Here is a 26,565-nt window from a genome sequence, read left to right on the forward strand (position 1 = left end):
CAGATTCTCTTTAGTGAAAAAGCGAGACAGAAATATGTTATCTGAGCACTTGACATGCATGCCAGAAATGTTTTCCTTCCACAGATAATGAAACATTTTGGAAGTCGAATGGTCTGTTGATTTGGATAATAAATGAGTCAGTAACCCCCATAAGGGACACAACACAGACCGAGGAATTACATCAGTTTCAATTCCACTTCTAGCTCTTGGACCCCTCTATGGTAAAGAACAAAGCTCAGATCCTACTTGTGTTAAAGGAGTCACTGGGTTGTCTCTGTTCTTAGTAGATATAGTGGTTGATTATTACCCCTTTATCAAAAGGTAAATGATAATTGCTTTCTGGATGCCGAGTTCAGGCACCAACATCTGCCTGACTTTTCTTGCTACTTTCCTAACGGTGTCCACGCCACAGGGATGAAAAGTGAGACCTAGGTGTCGTTCGTTAAATCTAAGATTTCAAGGACTTCACGGGAGGCCTGAAACGTGCCGCAGGTCTTAAGTTTAGGTAATTGAAGAGAGGTAGGTGAAGTTGGCTCCTGACAGCTGGGGAGATAACTAGGTCTCAGTGTCTAATGATGTCGAGGCAGTGCCTTCGGCTCGAAAGAAATGTGGTGTGCACGTCAGAAAGCCATTCTCCCACTTGGTGCTTCTGAAGTGTACACAATTAGGCCTCAGCAGGTTAAATGGAACCACGTGTGTGTCGGCAACGTCCGATGAGCTCTGTTTATCCTCAGCAACATTTCCTGTTATCGACTTCAGTAACAACCCATCACCCCTCCAAAGGCGGGGCTGTGTCATGCTGCTTTTAAGGAATGAAGGGAAGTCAACTGCATAATCACCGACTCTTAAGGCCTATTCATGTTAGAGACCAGAAAATGCCGAGGCATCGGCATTCCAACTGGCCTGCATGCTGGAAGCAAAGCATTACCACTTCCAGATGTTGCAGCAGCTGTGAGTGCAAGACACTCGGGCCCCTTGATAAGGCCAGGCGCCCGGGTCAGCAGGGAGACTGCGTTGCTGGCGAGATTTATGCTCTGTCCACCCGGTGAAAGGGCAACCTCTGACCCACACTGTGCATGGACAGCCTGGGCTGGAGCTTGTGCTCACAACCAGAGGGGGTGTGTTGAAAATGGTCTGTGCACAGAAGCAAACACTTCCTGCCTCCCCAGCTCAGGTTGACCAGAGCTCTTACTCCAGAATTCAATCAGCCACTGCCCCCTCTGTAAAAAGTGTTTGGCTTCTGTTAAAAAATAAAAAATAAATAAATAGATAGATAGATAAAACCTTATCCTGACCCATTTCAGGAAACTGACTATTCAGCTCATGTTCATACATGTGCAAAATCAAGAAGAAGAAAAGCTTTGGGGGCCATCACTAAGATCAGCGGATGTGCTTGTGGGGCAGTGGCAACGGAGGGAATGTTTTCATAATCTCTCTGACCAAAGTTTGTGGTGTGTACTTCTGCTCTTAGAAGTCTTCATTTATGATAACTTTTTGAAGTTTCACCTTCTTCCCTCTCTCACATTGAGATTAAGTCACCTTCTGCTACGGATTCATGGGATGGGTCCAAATGCCTCCACTTGAGGATTTTAATTCAAGGCAAATTTTTCAAGTTCTTGGGACATACGAGGTGCTCTGGTGGCCTGCTACATTGCAGGGTATCTAAGGACTCACCCCCTATGCTAAGGCAGGAAGAAATATGTGTGACAGTGAGTCTAACAGTGAGCGCAGCAAGTTCTTTCATTTACCCGAGCACAAAAAACAGTCCGGGCACCAAATGCTAGGAATGCACGGAAGACAAAGGTCATGCCCTTTACTCTCATGGTGTCTTTAATTTCAGGGAAGAAGTCAGAGAATCAAAATTAGTAATCTGAGATAATGGTGAGTGCTGTAAGAAGAAAATAACACACAAGGAAGTGGAACAGAGAGGGAACAGACAGCAATGGGGTTTGCAACTTTGGGGAAAGTGGCCGAGAAGACTTGCTGAGAAGGGAAACTCTGGGTGCAGACCTGCATTATGGGGAGCCCGCTCTGCAAAGACCTGAGCGAGGTGTGTTCTTAGAAGAGGCTGAGCCATCTGGGATGGCACAATGGAAGAGACAACATGTGAACTGGGTCTGGGGGCACCAGTGGGCTTTCCACAGCAAGAGGGAAGAGAGAAGCCACTAGCAAAGTCAAGGTGCCCAGGGAAGTGCATGGTGGGTGCCCAGCAAGCCTTCATTGCCCAGAGTGGCTGGAAGACAAGGTTGGGGAGGTTAGGGGCAGGGGGTTGTGTAGAAAATGGCCTGGAAAAGCAGAGTTTTGGTCTTACGGTTTTGGCCATTAAGATCTCCTTGATGGTCTTTCCACAGAGACTCTCAGTGGTGTCTCTCTGAGTGTGACATAGCGATAGATCATGACTGGAGATTGGCACAGATAAATGGTAGTAACAGCTAAAGGTGTTGAGTGGTGTTTCAGTCTTTGCATTGCTGTGACCAAAACACCTGATGAGAACAACTTAAGGGAAGGGAATGTTGATCTGGGGCTCAGTTTCAGAGGTCTTAGTCCACAGACGGCCAATTCCAATGCTCTGGGCCGAAGGTGAGGCAGACCATCACGTGGGAAGGGCCCAGCAGAGGAAAGCTGCTCAGGACATGGCAGGGTCAGGAAGCAGAGAGAGGGGTCAGGAAGTAGAGAGAGGGAAAGGTGGGAAAGGAGCCATAGGGAAGATGCATCCTTCCAGGGCATGTCCCCAGTGACCACCTCCTTCAGCCATGCCCTCTCCGCCTATGGTTACTATCCAGTCAGTCCATTCAAACTAGGATGAACAGATGAGGTTACAGCTCTCACAATCCAATCATTTTACCTCTGAACATTCCTATCTTAACACCGGAGCTTTGGGGAGACCTCATATCCAAACCATAACGAGTGATAAACCAGGCCCTTCATGCCTAAGTGGTAACAGTTTGTGATGAGGAGCGGGCAAAGAGGCATCATAGTTGATGCTCCATTTTGAAATTTTATTTGGAAAATATGGAGAAAGCAAAGAGGATGCATTTGGATGGGGAAAAGAGAATTAAAGGAATTATAATATTTTTTTGGAAGACAAGGGGGAAGAATGATTATGTAATATAGTTCAACATCTCTACAAAAGGGAACCAGACAACTGTTTTCCATTTTACTAAGAAAAGGTTTGTGGGGGGTGGGAAATTAGAGCATGAAGAATTGGACATAGTCATAACAATGGGATTTGAGGGATGCTGGAACAGCTTAAGGAAAAGAACTTTCTGGAAACATGGTTCTGTTGTACTGGGGAGATATCTTGATTGTACTCTGTACAAAGGTGGAGGATTGGATCATATAATTCCCCAGAGCTACTCTGGGGTCATACATGCATCTGCTCCTGCTAGAGAGGGGTTCCTGAGCTTTGAATCCTCATTAGAAGGAGCCTCTTATCCAGCAAGCTGGTCTGATACAAAGCAAGTCCTTGAATGTCTACAGAAAAAAAATGAGGGTGAACAGGGGGTGGGAAGGAAGAAGCATGTGTTCATGACAGAGGACAGTAGTAGAGACTAAAAAAGAAATGCAAGTTGTATGATTTTGTTTTGGGTTATTTGCTGGGTTGCTTTCAAGTCCCAGGTCTGGCTCCTGTACAAGCTGAGTCTCAGCCACAGCAAGCCCTGCTGCAGGGGAGGCTTCTAGTTGCAATTATCCTTCAAGCATGGCTAAGTCGTAAAATCCAGGACTTTTCTCACATGAAATGTGCTGGCTTAGAAAGCCAGTGTCACTGTCGACTGCTATTGCCAGAGAAATAAATGACTCATCTTGAGGCAGAAAACTCCCCTGGAGTGAATGCTAGTTAATAAGCACACTCACAGAGACTTCTGGATGTCCAGTCTGGACACCAGGTGGGCGTCGCCTGGAGGCTGGCATTTCCAAAGAGACAAATCAAATGGGGCTGAAATCAAGGGCAGAGACTTGTCAGAAAACACAAACTTGGCAAGGCCTTCAAGCACAAAGATGATCTCATTACGAGCTCCTGTAAGAGAGCCCTGACCCCCCCTACCCCAGGTGAAGCTCGGCACAAGACTTCAATCACTCTTTAAAATTACATCCTTCCCCACTTCCCGTCTCCTGCCTGACTCTATTTTTCTTCCTGGCGTTTACTAATAAATACTACATTTATTACTTATTTAGTATTTGTCTTTCCCCACCAGAAGATAAGCTACGCAAGGGCTGGTAATTATTGTTTTCTGTCCGTTTTGTTCTCTGTAGTAACCCAATGCTTGACATATGCTGGGTGTAAAGTATTTGTTGAATGAATGGACATGTGGATTAAAAAAATCCCACCACACTCTCATGTGGCAAGAACTGTCATCACCATTTTGCAGACGTGGAAGTGGAAGTGCAGAGAGATTTAAGGGTCAGGTTTTCCACCAGGGCTTCTCAAATATCAATGTGCAAATGAACCACCTGGGATCTTGTTTAAATGCCCACTGGGATTCAGCAGGTCTGGGTGAAGCCTCAGATTCTACATTTCCACACTTCTGACACCTAGGTAATGCCAGAGCCGCAGGGCAGCTGCAGGTTCAGAACATGATGGGCCCAGGCCTTGGAGGTGACTGTCCAGCCCAGTGCTAAAGAGTAGAGACTGTTAGCCACCTACTCACTGTGACCTTGGCCATGCCTTCAACTCCTCTCTGCCTCCATCTCCTCACTGAACTACTATGAAAATTAAATGAATTTGGACTGGTAAAGTACTTGCCTGTGATTTTGTTTTTTAATATTTGGGAAATTTATTTTTTATTGATTATTTTTAGTTATATGTGATATTAGGATATCAAAAATTTAAAAAATATTTTTGCCAGTTTAAGAAAGAAAAACCTCATTTTGAGTTTGCAATGCTCTGATTACTGGTGAGCCAGTATCTATCTATCTACTTATTTGTTTTTATGGTATTGAACCCAGGGCCTCATGCATGGTAGGCAAGCACACTACCATTGAGCTACATTCCAGCCCCCTAGATATCTATCTGTATGTTTATGTGTCATTAAAAGTTGTTCTTTCATGAATTTTGTGTTCATTTACCTTCACACATTTTTACAAAATTTTGGCCTTTTCCACATCAGTAAAACCAAAAGCTGAAGTTTTGTCTAATAAAATAGCAAGCTTGATCAAAAAATAAAACCCCCACTAGAAATGATAAAAGAACCACATTCATATGAAGATGTTTCAGATCTTTTTACAAGTTTATTTCCACAAATGCAAAAACCTATTAAGACATGAATGAGGTAAAAAAAAAAAAAAAAAAATCCAACCAGATCAATTACCTTAGGAAAAAAATGTAAGAGTAGACAAAGACCTATACCTTTGAAAAGCACCAGACCCAGGTAGCTATACAAGCAAGTTCTACCAAGTTTTCAAGGAAGAGATAAATCCTGTAATTTAAGCTGTTTCAGAGTATAAAAAGATCAGTAACTCATTCTAGGAGGCTAACATAATGGTACAGTAGAGGTCAGAAAAGGAAAGTGGGAACATTCACATACAAGAAGAAAACTATAAGCCAAACAATTTTGAAAACAGATAACCAAAGTTCTAAATAATGTTTGCACACTGATTCCTATTAAAAGAATGACATCTTCTGGGCAAAGCAGGATATAATCTAAGAATGATGATTTGGCTCTTCATAAGGAAATTGATTACTGTAATTTATGGTAGTAAAAAGATTAAAAGCAAAATCATCAGATGATAAGTTGTGGCTTTTAAAAAGCAAACACTTAAATCTAGTATCCATTTATGATTTTTTTTTTTACAAATCTCTAGTTTATTCTAATTCACAGAAACCCTGTCTTTTCCCATCATTGTGAAGACAATACTCTTGCTCATCTCTCACTAATATCTTCTGTTTACCTAGTTACTGCAGCTTCTGGAAGTGGTTCTTCTTTGACCACAGTTGGTGCCTCTCTGGCTTTATGCTGATGCTCTGTGTTTGGTGTCTGGTTCCTGCTGGTTTGCTTATCACTTGTCTGTTGACTGAGCATGTCTCTGGTGGACTGGGGGTGGGGTGGGGGGTATATGTGCTGTACCTCCAGGAGGGTATGGAATGCAGTAGAGTGGGAAGCACTTGAGCTTCAGAGTCAGAGGGAGCTGGTTACAAACTCAGTTCTATTACTTTACCAGCTGTGTGGGGTTGGGTAAGTCTTTTGATATTCATCTATATAGATAGCCATATCCTAATGGTATCCCATAACAAAGTCATTGACTTGGAAAATTATTCTTCATCACCACCCTATTTCAGTACCTGGAAATCAGGACATTTCTTTAGACTCACTGCTCAATATGGAACAAATGAGGGAGGGGGGTGGCCCATTTTTTCAGATGGATTTGTAGGAAGAAGAAAGAACGGACCAGGTGTGGTGGCATACACCTGTAATTCCAATGGCTTGGGAGGCTGAGACAGGAGGGTTGAGAGTTCAAAGCCAGCCTCAGCAAAAGTGAGGCACTAAGCAACTCAGTGAGACCCTGTCTCTAAATAAAATTCAAAATAGGGCTGGGGATGTGGCTCAGTGGTTGAGTGCCCCTGAGTTCAATCCCCGGTACTCCCCAGCCCCCCCAAAAGAAAGAATGGTATGGCATTTATTTCATGGTTCTTTTTAGTTTCATAATAGAGTTCTTTGAAATACCAGTACTTTCACCTGAAAGAAAGGCCTAGGCCTTCACTCTCCATTAATATCATTTATGGCTTTTTTCCTTCTTGCACTTGAACAGGAGCCAAGCCCCAAAGACATACCTTCTGGTGTTAAAAGTTGCTCACGTAGACAGATTTTTAGCTTCATCCAGTAGAGCCTGAGGTTGAGAAAAATCTCCATCTCCTCCTTGAATTTTTGTACAACATGAATGAAACTGAACTTTGGAGCAGACCACCCCCCAAATTCAAATGGTCTCCCCTTCACCAGCCGTAAAGCTGGTGACAGTTATGTTATCTTGACCCTCTCTCAGACCTGTGCTTGGGGGCTCTGCTACATGTTTCATCTCTGCAGAACGGAAGCCAAGTGAACTGGTTAAGCTTTTTAGGGCAGTTCTGATCAAACTGTGAGAGAAGATATACCCTCAGTTCCAACAGGTATCTCCTCTAAGGAGCAGGTGGCTACAGCTTGCCTCACACAGGCCATCTTGCCACAGAGCCACTGCCCTCCACAGCGGCCTGAGGATCATTTGCTAACAATGTCCATGATGTGTGTACAGTTAGACAGCTTCAGGGGACAGGGCAGTTGGTTGTCCCCATTCCTAAGTCAGCAGAAATGAAGGCACAGGGCCAGGAGGACACTCACACAGTGTACCCAGAGCAGGCCTTAATTTACCACCAGCACAGGAAATGACCAGGGGTTAGTACTTCCTGTCATCCTGCCAAGATAGCTATCTGCCGTACGCCCCATGGAAAGCACAGGGAACCTGTCTGTATAAAAGCTAGGTAGAAAGACCAGAGAACTCGATGTAGCTCCAAGTATGAAAGATACACATTCAGTTGTAGTCACTATTATATCTATCTGGAATGTTCTCCTCTGCTGCTGCTCTCCTACACATCAACTAGGCCTTGACCTCAAAGAGCCTGCTTCATGAAGCATTTCCTACCTGCTCTCCGAGGTGGGTATTCTACTCCTGATGTCCCTTGGGCCCAGACATGCCTCTATTACTGCATTGGTATGTGGCAATGCAACTGCACGCTATATATCTGTCCACTCAAGGCAGTGAATTTCTAGAGCAGTTTTGTAACTTATTCCTTTTCTTAGGGTCTTGCACATAATAAGTGCTTGCTCACTCAGTGTTTCAAGAATTATTTATCATTGGTAATGATGTGGTTTTAGACAGACTAAAAAAATCTGTCATTCTTCTCTCTCTCTCTCAATCTATTTTCCTGGTCATTCCAACTTGGCTTCCTGATGGACACTAAGTCCACAATGGCCTGTCCACCTTTTTTCTCTGTTGTGGGAAATCATTGTATCTCCATAGGGTTCCACACAACCCTGGTTGGTAGGAAGCAGTGGAAATTAATGGTCTTTCCTAGGGTCACCATCATGGCTCTGTTGCTAAATAAAACAAGCAGAGTGGTGGGGCTCAGGATCATTCTATAAAGAAAGACAATCCTGAACACAGGTTTAGAGTACGGAGTGGTCTCACTTCATTAGGATACTCAAAAATATTTCTCCTATGCAAGCAATTTTCACTCACAAACATCTGGACTTGAAGACATCCTTCAGACAAGCACAGAAGATGCTCTGGTGATAGAAAACTGCCAGTCTCAGGGCCAAAGGTTGGGGCTAGCCCAGGCCCCTGAGTCAGCAAGACCACCATTCTACATGGATGATGACCAGGCAGTGCGGATGCCAAGGGCACTGCTGCAGGGAGAGCAACACTCTGAGGGTCCCCTGGGGTATGGGGAGGGATGCCAGACAGGTGCTCCCTCCATGCTATAATCTGCTTCTGGGTTTCAGCTGGCTTAACGTGTCCAGCTGGTGCCTGGTGCTAAGTAGCCTGCCAAAGGCTGAGAATGGCGGTGGTTAGGAGTGGGGGTGGGAGGGAATGCCACCAGGCTTCAGGGTGCACCTGGAGAAGCAGCCCCGGTTTCTCCAAGAGGACTGAGTTTGACTCGCACTAAGCCACCCAAAATCCACAGAATGAATGCCCTGCTCCATTTGTAGTCCCAGGAGGCCAAAGTGGGCAGCATAAGGAGCTCTAAGTATCCCTGGACCCTGTGAACATTCTCAGGCTCTGCTAGGCAAGGGTGGGCCAGGGCTGGGGACTCTGCTGAGCGGCAGGATGCCCTTGCTCTTAGAAACGGAAGGCGAAGGGTAAGCTAGCTTTGGGCCTATGAAACAAGCATCTGGGACTCTTGCTCCATCACTGCAGCATGTCTCCTTGTCTTTCGTGTCAGGTCTCATCATTCTGGCCTCCAGTGACAATTATATAGAAGAAAGAGCTTTGTTACTTGCTTAGTGACATTTGCCAGTGGATTTGCTTTTTTGTAACACGCAAATGCCATGAGCTGGTCTGCTCATCTGGTTTGGCACCCTAGAGAATTCTATCACAGGCTGTATGTAGTTTTAAAAATCCAAGGAGCAAACACAAAGAGCAGACCACAGCCAGCTCACACCACGCAGAGCCTGAGGGTGGACTCTGCTAGACTGACTGACAGGCAGTGCTGCAAATCTTCAGGAAAACCATGTCTAAAACCTTCCATGAAAGCCAGCCATTTAGAAATGTGCTCCAGAGTCCTTTCCAGTGGCTCTTCCTTGGCCTGATGATTGGTAAAGAGGAAAAAGAGTGTGCTTGGTTCCGAGGTACCTTCAGAATCCAAGTGACTGAGATTTCCTGTTTTGGTCAACAAGTATTTTTGGCCTTTGGAAAAACTCTCTGTCTACAACATTATAGAAGTTTTATTGAAAACTCTTAGCATGCCTTAGGAGACCATTCCTAGATGTTGGAATGTTAGAATGATTAATAACATTTAAGAAGGCGAGGGAGGGTTGGGGCATAGCACAGTGGTAGAAAACTTCCTTGCCCAGCACGTGCGAGGCAGGGGTTCCCAGCACATAAAAACAAAATTCAGAGGGTAGACTAGAGTACATGGTTTGTTTGAGGGTTATAACCAATTCAACAGGCAACTCAGGCTGGCGGGGAACTTGTTCTACATTCAACATTCACATGGTTCTGGTTTCTGGCCCGTGTGACCCAAGAGAAGAGCCATGCCAGAAACCATGACAGCATCACACAATGCTTTCTGAGCCTCCGCCCTGTGGGCAGCGTCGTCTTCGACTCTGCTCAGATGTGTCACATGCTGTGGGCTTGCTGCCCCAATTTTCAAGCAATCTAAGGAAAGACTGTCCCTCTATCTGGCTGGCTGTCCCTTCCGTACTCATATAAAGAGCAATGCTTTCCTGAGTCTCTCAAAAGGAGAGACTGTCGGAGACTCTCCCAAGCTCTGTGCCCCATTCTTTCCAGGGGCTCAGCAGGAGGCACCACCCTTACATGGAGTCACTCTGGAGACTGGGACACAAGGGCTCCCAGAACACTCTGATACCAGAACGCGAATTGGACATATTAAAGCATTCTCAGCCATCAAAAATCAAATTACTTAGCAAAGGAATTCATTCCTGTTTGAGATTTTCTTAGGGTTTGGATCTGGACTGTCTCCCCAAAGATCATGTATTAAAGACTTGGTCCCCAATTCATCAATGTTCAGAGGTGGGGCTCTGAGGAAGTAATTGGACCATGAAGGCTTTGAACTCATCAATGATTTATCCCTTGATGGAGCCAAAGCTGAACGGTTTATTGGGTGGTGGTGGAAACTTTAAGAGGTGGGTATTAGTTGGAGGGAGGGAGTCCTTGTGGTTGTGCCCTTAGGCATATAGCTCACTCCCAATCCCTTCTTCTTTATTTCCTAGGCACCAGAATGCAAGAAGTTTTGCACTACCACATCTTTCTGCCAGATAAGGCCAGAGAGTGACTGGTGAGAGACTATGGGGTCAGTGGAGCTGCTGCCATGGGAAGGTTTTGAGCAGAGGTGTGCCATTACCTGACGCACATTCTGGAAGAATTGCCCTGCTAGGTCCAGGGCAGAGGCAGGTAGACCAAGAAGGAGGCTACTGCAATAACCTAGGTAACAGATGCTGCTGTCTTGGACCAGGTGTAAACAGTGGTAACCTTCTGGATTTGTTGTGAAGTGGAGACATTAGGCTTGCTGATGGATCAGATGTGAAGTATAAGAAAAAGAGAGGCATTAAGGATGATTCAAGCTTTCTGATCTAAGCAACTGAGGACGGAGTCGCCATGTGCTGAGGTAGGGAAGTTGTGGGAGGGCAGGTTTGGAAAGTGCTATGGTTTGGATATGGCTTGCCCCTTGAGAAACCCACCTTGGGGTCTAATTTCCGCTGTAAGGCATCCAGAGGGTGGAAACTTAATTTGATTATGGTGTGTAGAGCTGGGGTCCTTGGGAAGTGATTAGGGCTAAAGTCATCAGGGGTGATTACTTCCATGACTGAATACTGGTGACTTTATAATAAGAGGAAGAGAGAAAGGAGGCAGCAGGGAGAGAGAGACATTTACATGCATGCTGTTTCTACCATGTGATGACCTGTGTCACCTTAGGACTTTCCTAGCAAGAAGGTCATCAACAGATGAGGCCCCTCAACTTTGGACTTCTAGAATCATGAGCCAAAATAAAACTTTCCTTTATAGCCTGCCAAGTCTGGGTATTATGTTATCAGCAACGATTAAAAAAAAAAAAAAAAAAAAGCATGATGACAGAAGAGTACTATAAGGAGCTCCCTTTTGGATAAAATTGAGATACCTGTCAGGCATCCAGGTAGAAATGGGCTGAAGTTAGTTGGCTATCCACATCTGGAGTTCATGGGAGGGGTCTGGGCTGGAAAGAGTTGGTGCTGTCAGCACACACTGGATGTTAAGCCATGACTCTGGATGAGAGCTCAGAGACAGTGTGCAGAATCGAGGAGACCCTAGGCCCCCCAGAAGGTGGGGAGATGAGGAGCAAGGCCAGCGAGAAAGGGGAAGCTGAGAGAAAGTGATGTCCTAGACGGGGGTGGGCAGCAACGACCACGTTCCAGTTATCAAACCCTTGAGACAAAGTCACCTACTGTGGACTCAGGGTCAGACAGAAGGGCATACGCCACAGGTGAACCTGAGTTGCAACCTACACTTACATCTGATGAATTAACCTTTATCCCTGGGCGTCAGTAGCCCTTTGAGAATCTTTATGAAGGCTGTGGATCTTCTCCTCGAGAAAGGCAGACACCTGCAAGCCTCCAGGGGTTCCCAGAGCCAGTGAAGCCCATTCCAGGAGGCAGGTTGACAACCAGCCATTTCCCCACCCCACAGCATTAACCCAACTGCCTCAATAGCAAAACTCAGGCGTCCCAGGTCCCCTGGCTTCCTCCGGTATGTTCCACAGGGTAGAATGAGTTAGGTTCTCTGTCCTCAGGGTGGATGTTGGGGTGGGTGGGGTACAAAATCTGAAGAGGCTGATGCAAGGCTGAAAGCAACTGAGAAAATAGAGAACTCACCATCATCTCCTGGACCTGAAACATCTCTGCACCACCAGACGACAGTCGGTTGGGGAAGGAGATGCTGACAGATGACCCAGGAAGGGTGCTCGGGCCAGTGTTATAGACCTGTGGGTGCGAAACACACGGAGCACATTTTAGTGGAAATAAGACACCTTCATTTCACGTCCTGCAATATGTACTCCACACACAGAAGCTCTAGAGTTTGGATCTAGGCCATAACTTAGGTGAAACAAGATGCTAAATGGTGGGGAATTTTAACAGAATGGAAATCCTTCAAACAGGCACTTTAAAAAATCCCAAACTTTCAAATCGCCATTCCCTTTTAACATTTTCTCATCCTCTTCTAACTAAAAATTTATTTATTTTGACATGCCAATAAATTAGACTATTATATTTGGTGGGCATGCAGACATAATAATTTAGTTCAGTGGTTCTCAAGTTTCAGGATAACATCTGAATCACCTAAGAGACTTTTTAAAACACAGATTGGTGGTGAGCGGTGAAAGGGGGGTCATGCCCAGAGCTTCTGAGGCAATAGGTGGGGTGAAGCACCAGCATTTCTAGTAAGTTCCCAGGAAGCTGGGAGCCATGGTGCACACCCATAATCCCAGCTACTCGGGAGGGTAAGGCAGGAGGATCACAAGTTCAAGGCCAGCCTCAGTAACTTAGCAAGGCCTATCTCAAAATAAAAAACAAAAAGGGTTGGGATGTAGTGTGGAGAGCGGTGACAGAGAACAGGAGAGCAGTGACTGGGATTGGGGGTCTCTGATGACCTCATGACTGTGGCATGCCTGGTGCCTGGGAATGTTTCTGTGCAAGGGCACAGGATGCTTAGCTGCTGTGGCAATGCCCTGCATGAGGAGGCTCTGTGCAAGAGTCCTATCAGCTCTGACCTCCATCTCAGGCACACAGCTCCCGGAAAGGAAGGAATTCTTATGCTAGACAACCACAGTGTTTCACCAGCTCTGCTTCTCCTGTTCCTGCCCCTTTACAGTAACTTTTAACAATGGACTTTCTTGAGAGCTACACAAAGCTCCTAACATTGCACTTTGAGACTGTGGATTGCAACTGTGGAAAAGCTACATAAATGTCCTAGTTTCTGTAACTTTCCTGCATACAAAGAATAATGGTTGCATAGTCTTTAACCTGATAATGAGATATATATAAATAAAGATTGCTGGGGTAACTCTTTGTATCTACATCTTCATTACAGGGCAGAGCTCCACCTGATCCCAGCTTAATCTTTAGGATCTGTGTCTGTGAATCTTTATTTTCCAATCCCCCTTGGCCCCTCGCTGGACCAGAAAGCTTGATCGCACTGGCAATGTAACTCAGCAGTAGAGTGTACCTGAGTGCAGTCCCCAGTAACAGGAAACAAACAAACAAACAGAAATACACATACACACAGGAGATGCTGCTGCTGCTGCTGACCCAGAAACCACCCGAGAACCACTGATGTCTAACCTCCTCCTTTTACAGTCAGAGGTAACTGAGACCTTCAAAGACCAAGTAAGTCATCCTAAAACCAAGTGATCTAATTTACAGAAAGGACTGCTTTTACTGCACTAGGTGGCTCACTTGGCTTCTGCGCAATTTATAGTTAGTCATGTATTAATACAGTTTGATGACATCTGCATCTCTTTTCTATCCCAGCATTTGGTCCTATAAAACTTTCCCCTTCTTCTCTTGTCTATCATTCTTTTTGTTTTCTACCCCTAGAAGCCAGTCATCTCCCAAGAAATAGGGGAAAGGGAGGGAGCCAGAAAGAAACCAAAAAGAGCAAGAAGACAGAGAAAAGGCTGATCACAAGTAAAATATGGAAGAAAAAAGGAAGAAAGAAATGGTGGGTCAGAAAGAAGCCCAGGGTTGAGGATAGGGAGACTGGGGAGTGTGATTGGCAGGCAGAGTAACAAGACCTCAAAGATGACTGTGTCCTACTCTGCAGAACCTGTGAACATTATGTTACATGAAAAGATGGAATTATGGTTGCCAATCAGATGACCTTAAATAGATTATTTAGGATTATCCCTGGGGGCACATTTAATCACAAAGGCCCTTATAGAGAGAAAAGGGAGGCAGAAAAGTCAGAATCAGAGAGAGAGCCCATTGAGAAAGATTTAACCGGTCAATGCTGCCTTTGAAGATGGAAGGGGCCTTGCGCCAACTAATTCGCACAACCTCCAGAAGCTGGAAAAGGCAAGAAATGGATCCTCCCCAGACCCTCCAGTGAGAAACACAGTCTGGCCAAGACTTTGATTTTAGCCCTGTGAGACCCATTTTGGACTTCTGTCTCCCAGAGCTATATGATAATAAATGTGCGTTGTTTAAAGTCACTCATTTTGTGGTAATTTGTTACGGCAGAAATAGGAAATTAATCCAGGCTTACCTCAATTTATTATACTTTGTTTTATTGTGCTTTGAAGACACTGTGTTTTCTTACGAGAGTTTGGGGCAACCCTGCTTCAGGAGAATCTATCGGTGCCATTTTCCCAGGAGCATATGCCTGTATTTTGTTAATGTGTCACATTTTGTTAATTATCACCCTATTTTAAGTTATTTCATGATTATTTTATCTCTTGTGGTAACGGTGATCTGTGGTCAGAGATTGTTTTTACTTTTGCAGTGCTGGAGACCTGCCCAGGGCCTTGCAGATACTAGACAAGTGCTCTCTCCCTGCTACATCCCCAGCCCCAAGGTCAGTGATTTTTTTTTTTTTTTTTTCTTTTTTGCGGTGCTGGGGATTGAACCTAGGGCCCTGTGCTTGCAAGGCAAGCACGCTACCAACTGAGCTATCTCCCCAGCCCGGTCAGTGATTTTTGATGTCACTATCATAACTGTTTTTGGCTGCCATGAACAGTGCCCACATAAGACAGCAAACGTATTTGAAAAATGTGTGTGCTCTGATTTCTCCACCAACAGCTGTTCCATCTCCCTCCTCCTTCTCAGTCCTTCCTATCTCCTGAGACACAACAATATTGAAATTAGGCCTTAATAATTCTACAGTGGCCTCTAAATTCTCAAGTGAAAGGAAGAGTTGCACATCACTTAAATCACAAGTGAAATGTGATTAAGTTCGATGAGGAAGGCATGTAAGAGCCGAGACAGGCCAGAAGCTGGGCCTCTTCACCAGTTAGCCAAGTTATAAATGCAAAGGAAACTTTCTCGAGGGAAATTCAAAGTGCTCCTCCAGTGAACACGTGCATGATTCCTGACATGGAGAAAATTTCATTGGTCTGGATAGAGTGATCGCCCCCAAAATTCCCTTAGGCCAAAGCCTAATCCAGAGCAAGGCCATCACTTTCTCCAATTCTAGGAAGGCTGAGAGAGAGAAGGATGCTGCAGAAGAGAAGTCTGAACCGAGCAGAGATTGGTTCATGAAGGTTAGGGTAAGATGGCATTTCTATAACAGGAAAGTGCAAGGTGAAGTAGCAAGTGCTAATGGAGAAGCTGCCCCAAGTTATTCAGATCTATCTGCGGTAACTGATGCAGGTGGCTACACACAACAGCAGATTTTAACGTAGATGAATGAGTCTTACTTTGGAAGAACATGCTATCTAGAATTTTCATAGCTAGAGAGAAGAAGCCAATAACTGGCTTCAAAACTTTGAAGACCAGGCTGACTCTTATTAGGCACCAACGCAGCTGGAGACTGGTGACTTTAAGTTGAAGTCAAGTCTCATTTGCCATTCTGGAAATCTTAGGGCCCTTAAAAATTACACTGAATCTGCCAGGCATGGTAGTGCAAACCTGTAATTCCAGTGATTCGGGAGGCTGAGGCAGGAGGATTGCAAGTTTGATTGTAAGCTTCGGTAATTTAGCAAGACCATATCTCAAAAATTAAAAAGGGTTGGGGATGTGGCTTAATGGTTAAGTACCCTGGGTTTGATCCCCAGTACAAAACAAAATTACACTAAACCTGCTGTCTCCGTGCTGTTTAAGTAGACCAAAAAGCCTGGATGACAGCACATCTATTCCCGACAGGGTTAGCAGAATATATTAAGCTCACTGTTGAGACCTACTGCTCAGAAAAAGAGTTCTTTCAAAATATTACTGCTCATTGACAATGCACCTGGTCTCTGGAGAGCTCTGATGGAAATGTACTATAAGATCAGATATGTTGCATCCATGACTAGCAACACAACACCCACTCTGTTGTCCAGGGATCAAGGAGCAATCTCAACTTTCAATTCTTATTAGTTAAGAAATCCCTTTCTAAGGCTACAGTTGTCATGGATTGTGATTTCTGATGAATCTGAGCAAAGCAAATTGAAAAGCAGGCCTAATCATTAAGAATATTCATGGTTCACGGTGGGAGGTTAAAATTCCAACAGTAACAGGAGTTGGGAAGAAGGTGATGCCGGCTTTCATGGATGACTTTGAGGGGTCCCAGATTGCTGTCGGGGAAGTAACTGCAGGCATGGTGGAAACAGCAAGAGAACTCTCATTAGACTACAGCCTTAAAATGTGTTCAAATTGCTGCAAACTCACGTGAAAACTTTAATGGATGAGGGACCACTTCTTATGCCTAAGCAACAGAAATGGTTTTCTGAGACAGAATCTGCCTCTGGGGAAGATGCTGTGAATATCATTGAAATGACAACCAAGGATTTAGAATGTTACGTAGATTTAGTTGATTAAAGCAGTGGCAGGTTAAAGGAAACTGACCCTAATTTTGAAGGAAGTTCCACTGTGGGTAAAATGCTACCAAACAGCATTGCTCACTATAGCAAAATCTTTCATGGACAAAGAGTTCATCAACATGCACTGTGCCTCAGCCACGTCCAGCGTTAGAAACAAACACCCTGATCAGTCAGCAGCCATCAACATCGAGGTGAGACCCTCCACCAGCAAAAAGATTACAACCCACTGAAGGCTCAGCCAACCATTATCAATTTATAGTAATCAAGTAATTTTTTTTTATTGTAAACAAATGGGATACATGTTGTTTCTCTGTTTGTGCATAGAGTAAAGGCGTACCATTTGTGTAATCATAAATTTACATAGGGTGATGTTGGTTGATTCATTCTGTTATTTTTCCCCTTCCCCCACCCCTCCCATCCCTCTTTTCCCTCTATACAGTCCTTCCTTCCCCCATTCTTGCCCCCCTCCCTAACCCTCACTCTAACCCTAAAACTAACCCCTCCCACGCCCCATTATGTGTAATCAAGTATTTTTAAGTTAAGGTATATACATTGTTTTCTTGACATAAAGCTATTGTGCACTTAATGGGCTACACTATAGTGTAAGCATAACTTGTATGTGAACTGGGAAACCCCAAAATTGCTGTGACTCACTTTATTGGGATATTTGCTTTATTGCAAGGGTCTTGGACAAAACCCATAACATTTTCAAGGTATGCCTGTATACTGCTAGTGGGTATAGAGGTGATGAAAATGTTCAAATATTCAAATGTGATGATGGAAACATCATTCTGTAAACATACTAAAAGTCACTGAACCAGATGCTTCGAGCAGGTAAACTTTAAGGTGTGTAATAATCGCTCAGTAATGATGTTATTCTTTAAAAAGAAGAGTACAAATTATACAATTTTTAATATGTCAACAAAAAAAAATGTCAGATGAGTGGGAGAGAGGAAGAAAGGAAATGCTGGCTGGCAGCCTGGGGGCTAGACAGAATTCAGGGTTCAAGGTGACTGGGAGGCTGAAGTCAGAAGGGCAGAGTCAGAATAAGGGCGGAAATCTAACCAGGTCTTTGCATGTGACAGGATGTAAGAGCAGCTAGCTCCAGCCAGCGCTTCCCTAGAAGAACAGTAGCTGGTTCTGTTTCGAAGAATAGATAAACATTGATAGAGCAGATGAGTGGTAGTTGCCAACTCTTGATTCAAAAAGAACAAGATTCACCAAAAACAACAACCCTAAGACATAAGACAGGGAAGGAGTCTCCAACCACAAGTGAAATAACTAATTTGAAGTGAAACAGGAGAACACAGAACTGAAAAGAACCCTCTTGACATGTCTGGGAATCCCAATTAGTGAGCCTGAATGCGGGGTAGGCAAAAAAGAAAAGCATTTGCTCATCCCCTGTGTCGCTCATCAGAGTCAGGGGAGGCGAGAGCTGAATTATCATATTTATTTTAACAATATCTTAACATTGGATTTTCTAGAAATAGAAATGTTCATGGGTAACAACTGCCTTATCCACCCGCCCCAACTTACGGATGGGGAAATGCTTTGACATCTAATGCAGAAACAAAATCCAAAAACAAAGTCTGTCAATGGTCAACTAATTATTATGTCTCTGTTAAACAACAACAACAACAACAACAACACCCTGGTGAAATGTAGGAAGCAGACCCAAGACTAGTATCTCTTTCTCCCATCTGCATTTATGGCGGAGTCCTTAAACAACCATGTTGCTTGTTGAAGATGGACTTTAAAAGACAAGGAAACTCTGTACTTAAGAGAATTCCTGTGTTGTTCTTCAGAAAGGAGGAAATGGAATATGGAAAAAGCAAATTGAAAATTCTCCATATTTCTGACCCTTTTCTCCCCTATCTACATCTCTTGGTTGTTATTACCACCAACACTCGTCAGTGACCTACCTGCAGGACAACATAACAGCAATTATACCAAAAAAACACGTCATCAGAGACCTCTCAAGGAGATGGTGGGCTTTGCTAACACAGAGGGACCAACCCTCTGATCAATGGTACTTCTGTCAATCTCCCAGACTCCGCCGCCTCACTCAAACTTGGACTGAATGCTTTGTACCTCCTCAGACAATGGCCCAGGGGGAATTTACCCCAGGGTCATGCCAATCGCTCAGTCCTGGTACCGGAGACTCCAGCCTGGGTCCCGTTTCAGGTCAGATGAGAAGAAAGCTATGGGCCTGAACATCAAAGGTTAAACTCCCTGTAAAAGTACCTTTAGGGAAACAACTGGAAGAATAAACTGTGTGCCCTCAGATTTCTTTTTGTTCCCTCCCCCAGCAGGACATAACAGTATCTTCCCTGTAACTACTATTCCCTTCATTTTCTTCTGCAGACTCCCAACCCTTCTTCATTAAGGGTCTGCATCTTTTGAACTATTCTAAACAATTTTCTGGACGGGATCTTCTATTGCAAGACATCTCAAAAATTATGAGAAGAGAATATAAACAATTAAAGTGAAACAAATTCACTTGGTCTTTTTAGCTGCTTTCTAGCCAATTGCAAAAAGCAAAGGAAATGATACATAAACTCTGAGAAGCAATTCAGAGACACAGAGGTGTGATTCACAGCTGTCAGTCTCCAAAGAAAGCCCAAACCTCATCTTTCCCTTTCTCCCCTGTAAATCAAGGGCAGAGTGTGACAGCTGGAGCTTAGCTGGTCAGGTACATCCTCTCTGAGCCGGGGACATGTGTTATCCATCATGGTTTCAGTTCTGCCTGTGTGAGAACTCTGGAGAGAGGGAGACCATTGTTTGCAAGAGCCCACAAATGTTTTATTGCCTCATTCTCTTGTACCCTTACCCCATCATTATTTGTCAGTCCCTAAATCCACTTAGGAGAGGCCACAGGAAAAGAAAATAATAATTATTGGGCCACAAGGGTAGGAAACCATTCTCTCCATGGGGAAGGATGGAAGAGGCAGTGAAGAGTTCTGGGGGCTGGAACTGGGGGATGTAAGATGTGGGCTTCAGTGTACTCTGGGTGATGAGACAAGTCATTTCTCCTTTATTTCATCCACAGCTCTGGCCACGTGGGGCCTGGTCAATGCCTGACCAGTCCTGGCCCAGTCCTGCCTCACCCAATTCTGGAACCTCGAGCACATCCTTTCTTGCTTAGGCCTACATTTTCTCATTTGTCCTTTAAGAAGAATGGACTGGACAATGCTGACCTCCCTCAAACTTTATATTTACAGTCAAATGTTGAACGGCTGGGCTGAGAGTGCACACTTTAAAAGCAGGGATCAGCAAACTGTGACCTACAGGACAAGTCTGGTCCAATGCCTGTAGTATAGCCTGCACATCAATCAATGGTTGGAGCAAGAAAAAAAAAAAAAAAAGTCAAAAGCACAATGGCATTCATGACATGTAAAAAAGTACATGAAATGTTAATTTCAGTGTTCATAAACTGAAGTTTTGTTTATGTATTGTCCAGAGCTGCTGTTATGGTTTGGATATGAGGTGGCCCTCAAAATCTCCTATGTTAATGTGAGAATATCTAGAGGTGAAATGATGACATCGTGAAACTGTAATCTACTCAGTTCATCCTGGTTTGAAGGGGCTGACTAGGTGGTAACTGCCGGCAGGTGGGGCATGGCTGGAGGAGGTGGGTCACTAGGGGTGTACCCTGGAAGAGTGCATCTTATTGGTGGCCCCTTCCACTCTATCTCTGCTTCCTGGCTGCAATGAATACAGCAGGACTCCTCTACCCTCTTCCATGATGTTCTGCCTCAGCTTGGGCCCAGAGTAATAGACTCAGCTGACCATGGACTAAATCTCTGGAATCATGACCCAAAATAAACTTTTCCTCCTTTAAGTGGTTCTTGTCAGATATTTTGACCACAGCAAAGAAAAGATGACTGACACGGCGTCTTTTGTGCCTCAGTAGCATGGCTGAACGGTGGCCATAGAAATTGTGCAGCCCACAAAGTCTAAAACACTTCTTTCTGGCTTTCTTCAGAAAGTTTGCCAACCCCAAATTCAGAGAAGGGACAATGTACCTCATAATGTCCACACTCAGTGGACCTGCTGGAGATAAGGGACTGAGATAAGCCGGCCCTGGCTCAATGAGGAAGCAGCAGGCTTCTTCCCAGGTGGTGGTGGGTAGGGGGTTCACACGGGCTCACCCTGCTTTTGCCCTCATAAAAACCGCACTTCTGAAAGGCTGTTCCCCTGGGGAGGAGTGGGCTTCTGGCTGAGTCAGCATGAAAATCCCAGGAAGAGGAGGATGGAGCAAAACTTCTGGGACTCCCCTGAGCCCAAGCTGAATGATGGAGAAGAGAAAGGGGTCCTATGGGACCCCTTTGAGCCTAGGCCTCAGCCATCCAGAGGCCTTCTTGGGGGAAGTTGCTCTTCATCATGTGGCTCTCCTTTCAAGTCTTGAAAAGTAGAGGAGACGCCTGTGTGTGTTTACAGAGAGCACACGCACACCCATGCACACATGAATACGCGCGCACGCGCGCGCACACACACACACCAGCAAACCAAGCTGGGATTTCCCCTGAAAACAGCCTGGCCTTTTGGTTGCCTTTCAGTAGGAGACATGTCCCATGGGCCTTCTGTTGGCTCCCAGTGACAGAGGGGTTTTTTGGGGAGGGTACCTGAAGGGTGACGTTGAGGGGCTGGAAATGGCACTCCAGGTCATCCAGCTGAATGAAGTTGGAGGCGTCCACAGACTCACCGTACACAAAGGAGGTTGGAGATATGATTCTGAAAGAAGAAAGCATGAAGGCCGTCATCCCTACCCACAGTCCACGGCAAGGTCACTGCAGCCCTGGAAACCATCATCTGTCTGCTTCATTCCATGACTCCCACCAGATGCTTCCCCTCTGACTGTGATTTCTCTCTCCTGTGAATGGACACAGTCAGTCTGTGCTTCCTAACCAGACTTTGCAAGTATGTCTTTTCATTTTAGGTCACATCCATAAGATACATCTACAGTATACACTGGGATGACATTTCTAAAATGAGGAGGTATTAAAAATCAAAGTCGGCCTGGGTTGTAGCTCAGTGGTAGAGCGCTCACCTAGCATGTCTGAGGCAGTGGGTTCAATCCTCAGCATCACATAAAAATAAATAAATAAAATGAAGGTATTGTGTCCATGTATAACTAAAAATATTTTAAGAAAAAAATCAAAGCCATGGCAATATTTTCCAAAACTGGACTACAAATTTATGCATATTCTGTTTTGTCACTTGAAAAACATTTCAGGGGTCAAGGAGGCCTATAATACTTTTTAAAGAAATAAATGTAAACAAATTCTGTATTTGGCACCCTAAGTCCCACTCTGTGACAAATTTATTCAAAAAACTTAAATTTGTCAGACTACCATGATTACTAGAAATTAGGCACCTGAAAGCTAAGCCAATTCACAATGGCATTTTTCTAAGGTTTCAGACAGTGGTTACCTCAGTGGTGATTAAGAATTGCAGTTCGGTCTGTAGCAATACTTTCATCATTGCTTATGTGAACAAACCCGAGAAGCAATGAAGCTCAGACTTATACCCCCAAATAATAAATCCCAGCAGCCTGAAGCAGCTCACCTAAATACAATGTAAGGTTTGGGGGACCACATCCAAATAGACAACAACCCATCTATTTTCAAGTCAAGTCTATTATTTTAGAAACAGTGAGTTTTCAGCGTTGCCAAATGGCAAGAACTGGTTCATTTGAACTCATCCTGTTTTATGTTTCTGGAAAGATCAGAGGTTGACTCATTTGTTTAACTGATGGCTTCAGCAGGGGCTGTTAACACCTCCCAACAAGGTCTCCCCGAAGACCTGACAACACGATCAAGTGTGCGTGGGAGGCGTTTTCTCTTTATCCCCAAGGAAGGGCCTGGATTCTGGGTATATTCTCACTGTGCCTTGGACAGAACAAATAAATAAACCATAGGGTTAAAAATAGAACTGTGAACAGAGGCAAGTATATGCTAATTTGAAAACATATTCCAGCAACGCCTCGTGTCTAAAAAATGCGATGAAATGCCAAGAGCACAGGAGCAGAAAGGCAGGGCCCCTGGCTCTGCTGGATCCCCACAGAGCGGGAGCCAGGGCAGGATGGCTCCTCCCACGACAGGTCAAAGTTTCCACTTCCAGTCAAGACTGGGACCCAGAAGCACTTGAAGACTGAAAAACGAGAAACTGTGAACCTCCAGAAAGTTCAGCATGCATTTGGGTCAAGGGTTCAACAGGTCCTCATTTGATCTAAACCAACTGTGCAAATCTTTTTTCCACTATCAAAGAAGTATGGGTGTATTCTGTTTGCTGAAGCCGGAAACAGGAACTGAGTTCTCATTTTTCCAGGCCTGGGCTTTGGCTGAAAATGGACCCGGGTTGTTGTGGGTCCCTACAGACCAGAGCCTACAGTCCTGCTTTCCAACAGTGCCAGCAGCCCTGAGCCATGGACCTCATCCAGACAGGTGGTGTGGCCACTGTGCTGGTTCCCCTGTCTGTTCCAGACCAGACAGCCATCAAGCAGAACCATCTCAGCTTTGCAGAGAGAGTTCGCAGAAGCACGCAAAGCCAGCACCAACTGGGAAGTAATTAAGATAGGCAGCCCTCCAGTGAGCCAGAGCTGAGGGACACATCTGGCTGCAACCTCTGGCCCAACAAGTTTTGGCTGAGATTTGAATCCCAGGAACCGTGCTACCTGTCACCTTATGGCATTCCGTGGCAGTGGGGGTAGGGGTGGAGGTGCTGATGCTGAGGACAGAAGTACATAAAAATGTACGGAATGTTCAAAGAAGTTATGGAGTTTAAACTTGTCATCAGACTTCTGCTACCAACCAGGTGGGTGAGTAGCTGGGTCACAGGAGAAATAAGGACAGAGAGAGAGTAAGTCACTGTTTCTGTTCATTCTGTTTTTCAAGGCTCCACGAAGGTGGCAGCTGCAGGCTCCTAGCTGGCTCCATGTGCAGACACAGGAGATGCAGAGCATTCTACTGGAGGACACCCCTGTTTGTGTGCTGGCAACCCAGGGCTGGGATACTCACCCAGTGATGGATGTGTCCACTTCGTGCATCAGTGGCACTGTCAGCGTTAGGGTGTTGTCGTGCAGGGCTTCGGAGCGCTCCACGTTGCCACTGTGTGGGGAGAGAATGAATGAACGCTGGCCAGAGCCAGACAGCCAGCCAGTAGCGGGCTTGCTTGCCCCACACCAGAGCCAAGGACAGACCCCACGAACTTGTCTCCAGTTCCATTTTTGGTAGAGTCCCCTGTACACAGACACTCTGCTGTCTTACTGGTGTTCCACTCACAAAAACATGAGGGCAAGTGGCTTATTCGGAAGTTGACCCCAGGAAGTACCCCAGGTGAGCTAGGGCTTGCCTCCCAGGGGACCCTGGGAGCAGTGCGGAGCACACACACCTCAGCCATCCCCATGGGGGGGTGCGGGAGCTGGGCCTTCATTCACTAACTCCTAGGAGCTGCTGAGGAGAGGGCAGGAAGGAACCTGAATTCCCTGGCACCTCCCTGCCTCACAGGTAAGCAGAATCCAGCCAGAGAAACCTTGGCAGGGTGGCAGGAGCCGAGTCAGATGTTGTCCTGTGGGTGTGCAGGTAGATCACCTGCTGTGTGAGCTGCATCTGCATGCTTGTCCCACGAAGAGTGGACCAGGGAGCTTAGGGCTCTGCAGCCAGGCAAGGGGTTGCTGTTTGCCACCTGGAGGGCTCAGTCCTCATCCACGGACAGTCAAGCCCTGGAGAGAGGCAACCTGGCAACCCTGCCTCGATAAACATCCCAGACACTCTTGCAACAGACTCCACTGTAGCATTTGTCACCCAGGCATCCCCAGCACTCAGGGAGAAGACACAGAATGTGGATTCCTGTGAGGATTTTCTGGAATGGGGAGCACAGGAAGATGCTGCTGCCGAGTGGCCTCGGTGTGCCAGATACTGTGCTGGGCACTTCTCAGCACGATCTCACCGCAACTTCACAGTGACCACAGGTGGGGAGGGAGGACCACCTTTGACAGGCAAGGAGCAGCTCAGACAGGTTACAGTCACAATGCAAGCCAGAAAGAGCTGAGACTCCAACCAGTTCATGCTCTTTCCACCATGATTTCTTCTCCTGACACCAGGCTAGGGGAACAGAGGGGAGGAGGAAGAGAGAGAAAAGACCTAGTTTCCCTGCCCTTTAACCTGAATTGCGGTGATTCTCCCAGGGAAGCAGATGTCCTGGGAAAAGGCAGGGCTGTTGTTGCCTGTTGCTGAACCAGCACTCAGAGCTGGTTCCACCACAGGAATGAATGGGAGATCCCAGTCAAAAGCCAGGTTCACGCTCCAGGAGTATGACCTAAGAGGCCCGGACCAGCTGAGGTTCAGACATGGCAGGTCTTGATCACTCCCCACCACGCAGTCCCCTGAGCATCTGCTGAGTCCTGCCTGCCCCGCGCCCTCTCCCCACCCCTCGGCCTTCCTCTCCCATTCAGCAAGTGCTGAATGGCAACAGTACCTAAATAGCTCTCACATCCTCCCTCCTTCTCTCTATTGTTCTGAAACAATGGTGCGCTGTGACTCTGACCCTGCAGGGCCACAGTCACTGCTCCTGGATCCTCATCTGTCTTCTGTGTAGGGATGACATCAGTCCCTCCCCTCTGCAGCCACACCCTGTATCAGCAGCAGGGTCAGGTGCCCACCCAGCCTAACTTCCTTGCCTTTCCTTTCCCAGGGGGACCATAAAAACCTTGAAGTCATCGCCATGGGTGGAGCAGGGGCGACTCCCCTGTTGATGGGATGGCACCACGCTGGCCTGATCCCCTCTCCACCCCTCAGCATCCTGCCAGGTCTGAGCAATTGGCTCCTGATAGAAGAGCCACCCTTGCCCTGTCCTTTGTCCAGCCACCTGTGGTTGCTGGCAGATCTGGCCCGACAGTCTCATCTGTCATCAGGTAACAGCTCCAGCATGAGCTAAGTTGAAAAGTTGAGATAAAAAAGCCAAACATCAAAAGGCTCCCTGCCATCCACAGCCCATTTGCTGGGACACGTTCCAGTGGTCTGCAAAGCCAGGCTGCTGGCTGCAGAGCTGAGACGTCTGAGACACTGTTTAGTCTCTGCTTTATGCCCTCCTAAGCCTACAAGTAGGCAAGAGACCTTCCAAGAGTGGTGACGGAAGAGAGGAACGAGTGATATTTTAATTGTGGCTTTCAAGATAAGGAGCTTTAAGGACCTATCATTGTAGCAAGGAGTCAATGGTGAGTGTTCTCCCAGGCAGCGAGATCAGATTTTCACCAAAGCCTGTAAAGAAACAAGTGCCTGAAGTGTTCTGCTGTGTGTTTAAAAGATAGTGTGGTCTCCTTAACCTTTGTGATTCAAGGAATTAGAAATTCTCACACTTAATTATTTAAGTTATGAATACTAGGTCTCCCTGATGCTGTGTCACAATATTAATGTACATTAGGGAATGTTCTTGAATTTAGTAGGTTATAGCCATTTTCTTACATGACACACACTCAGCAGTGCAACTGGTAAATAGTAGGTGCATGAGAGAGATTTACTGAGTGATAATGTGTCCAGCACAGAATAAAGGACGACAATGGCCCTCAGCCTTGGTTGCTCATTAGAATCACATGCTGAGCCTTTTCAAAAATCCCAATGCCGATGGGGTATGATGGCACATGCCTGTATTCCCAGTGGCTCGGGAGGCTAAGGCAGGAGGATTGTGAGTTCAAAGCCAGCCTTAGCAATGTAGTGAGACCCTAAGCAACACAGTGAGACTCTGTCTCAAAATAAAATATAAAAAATGGCTGGGGATGTGGCTTAGTGGTTAAGCACCCCTGGGTTCCATCCCTGGTAAATGAATAAATAAATCCCAATACCACAGACCAGTTAGATTAGAATCTC

At 45.7% G+C, this 26,565-nt stretch overlaps 1 protein-coding gene across 1 annotated transcript in view; it reads right to left on the bottom strand.

The window, feature by feature from the left end:
• Positions 1 to 26,565, bottom strand: part of Itga9 (integrin subunit alpha 9) — a 322,636-nt gene that overhangs the window by 48,249 nt on the left and 247,822 nt on the right. Inside the window, exons 21-23 of the mRNA XM_047531489.1 lie at positions 23,719 to 23,808; positions 21,325 to 21,433; positions 12,057 to 12,164 (exon numbers count right to left, since the gene is read on the bottom strand). Of these exons, the coding sequence (XP_047387445.1) occupies positions 12,057 to 12,164; positions 21,325 to 21,433; positions 23,719 to 23,808 (307 nt within the window). The remainder of the gene's footprint in view (positions 1 to 12,056; positions 12,165 to 21,324; positions 21,434 to 23,718; positions 23,809 to 26,565) is intronic.

Source organism: Sciurus carolinensis, chromosome 17, assembly GCF_902686445.1.
Source record: "Sciurus carolinensis chromosome 17, mSciCar1.2, whole genome shotgun sequence".
NCBI classification, from domain to species: Eukaryota; Metazoa; Chordata; class Mammalia; order Rodentia; family Sciuridae; genus Sciurus; species Sciurus carolinensis.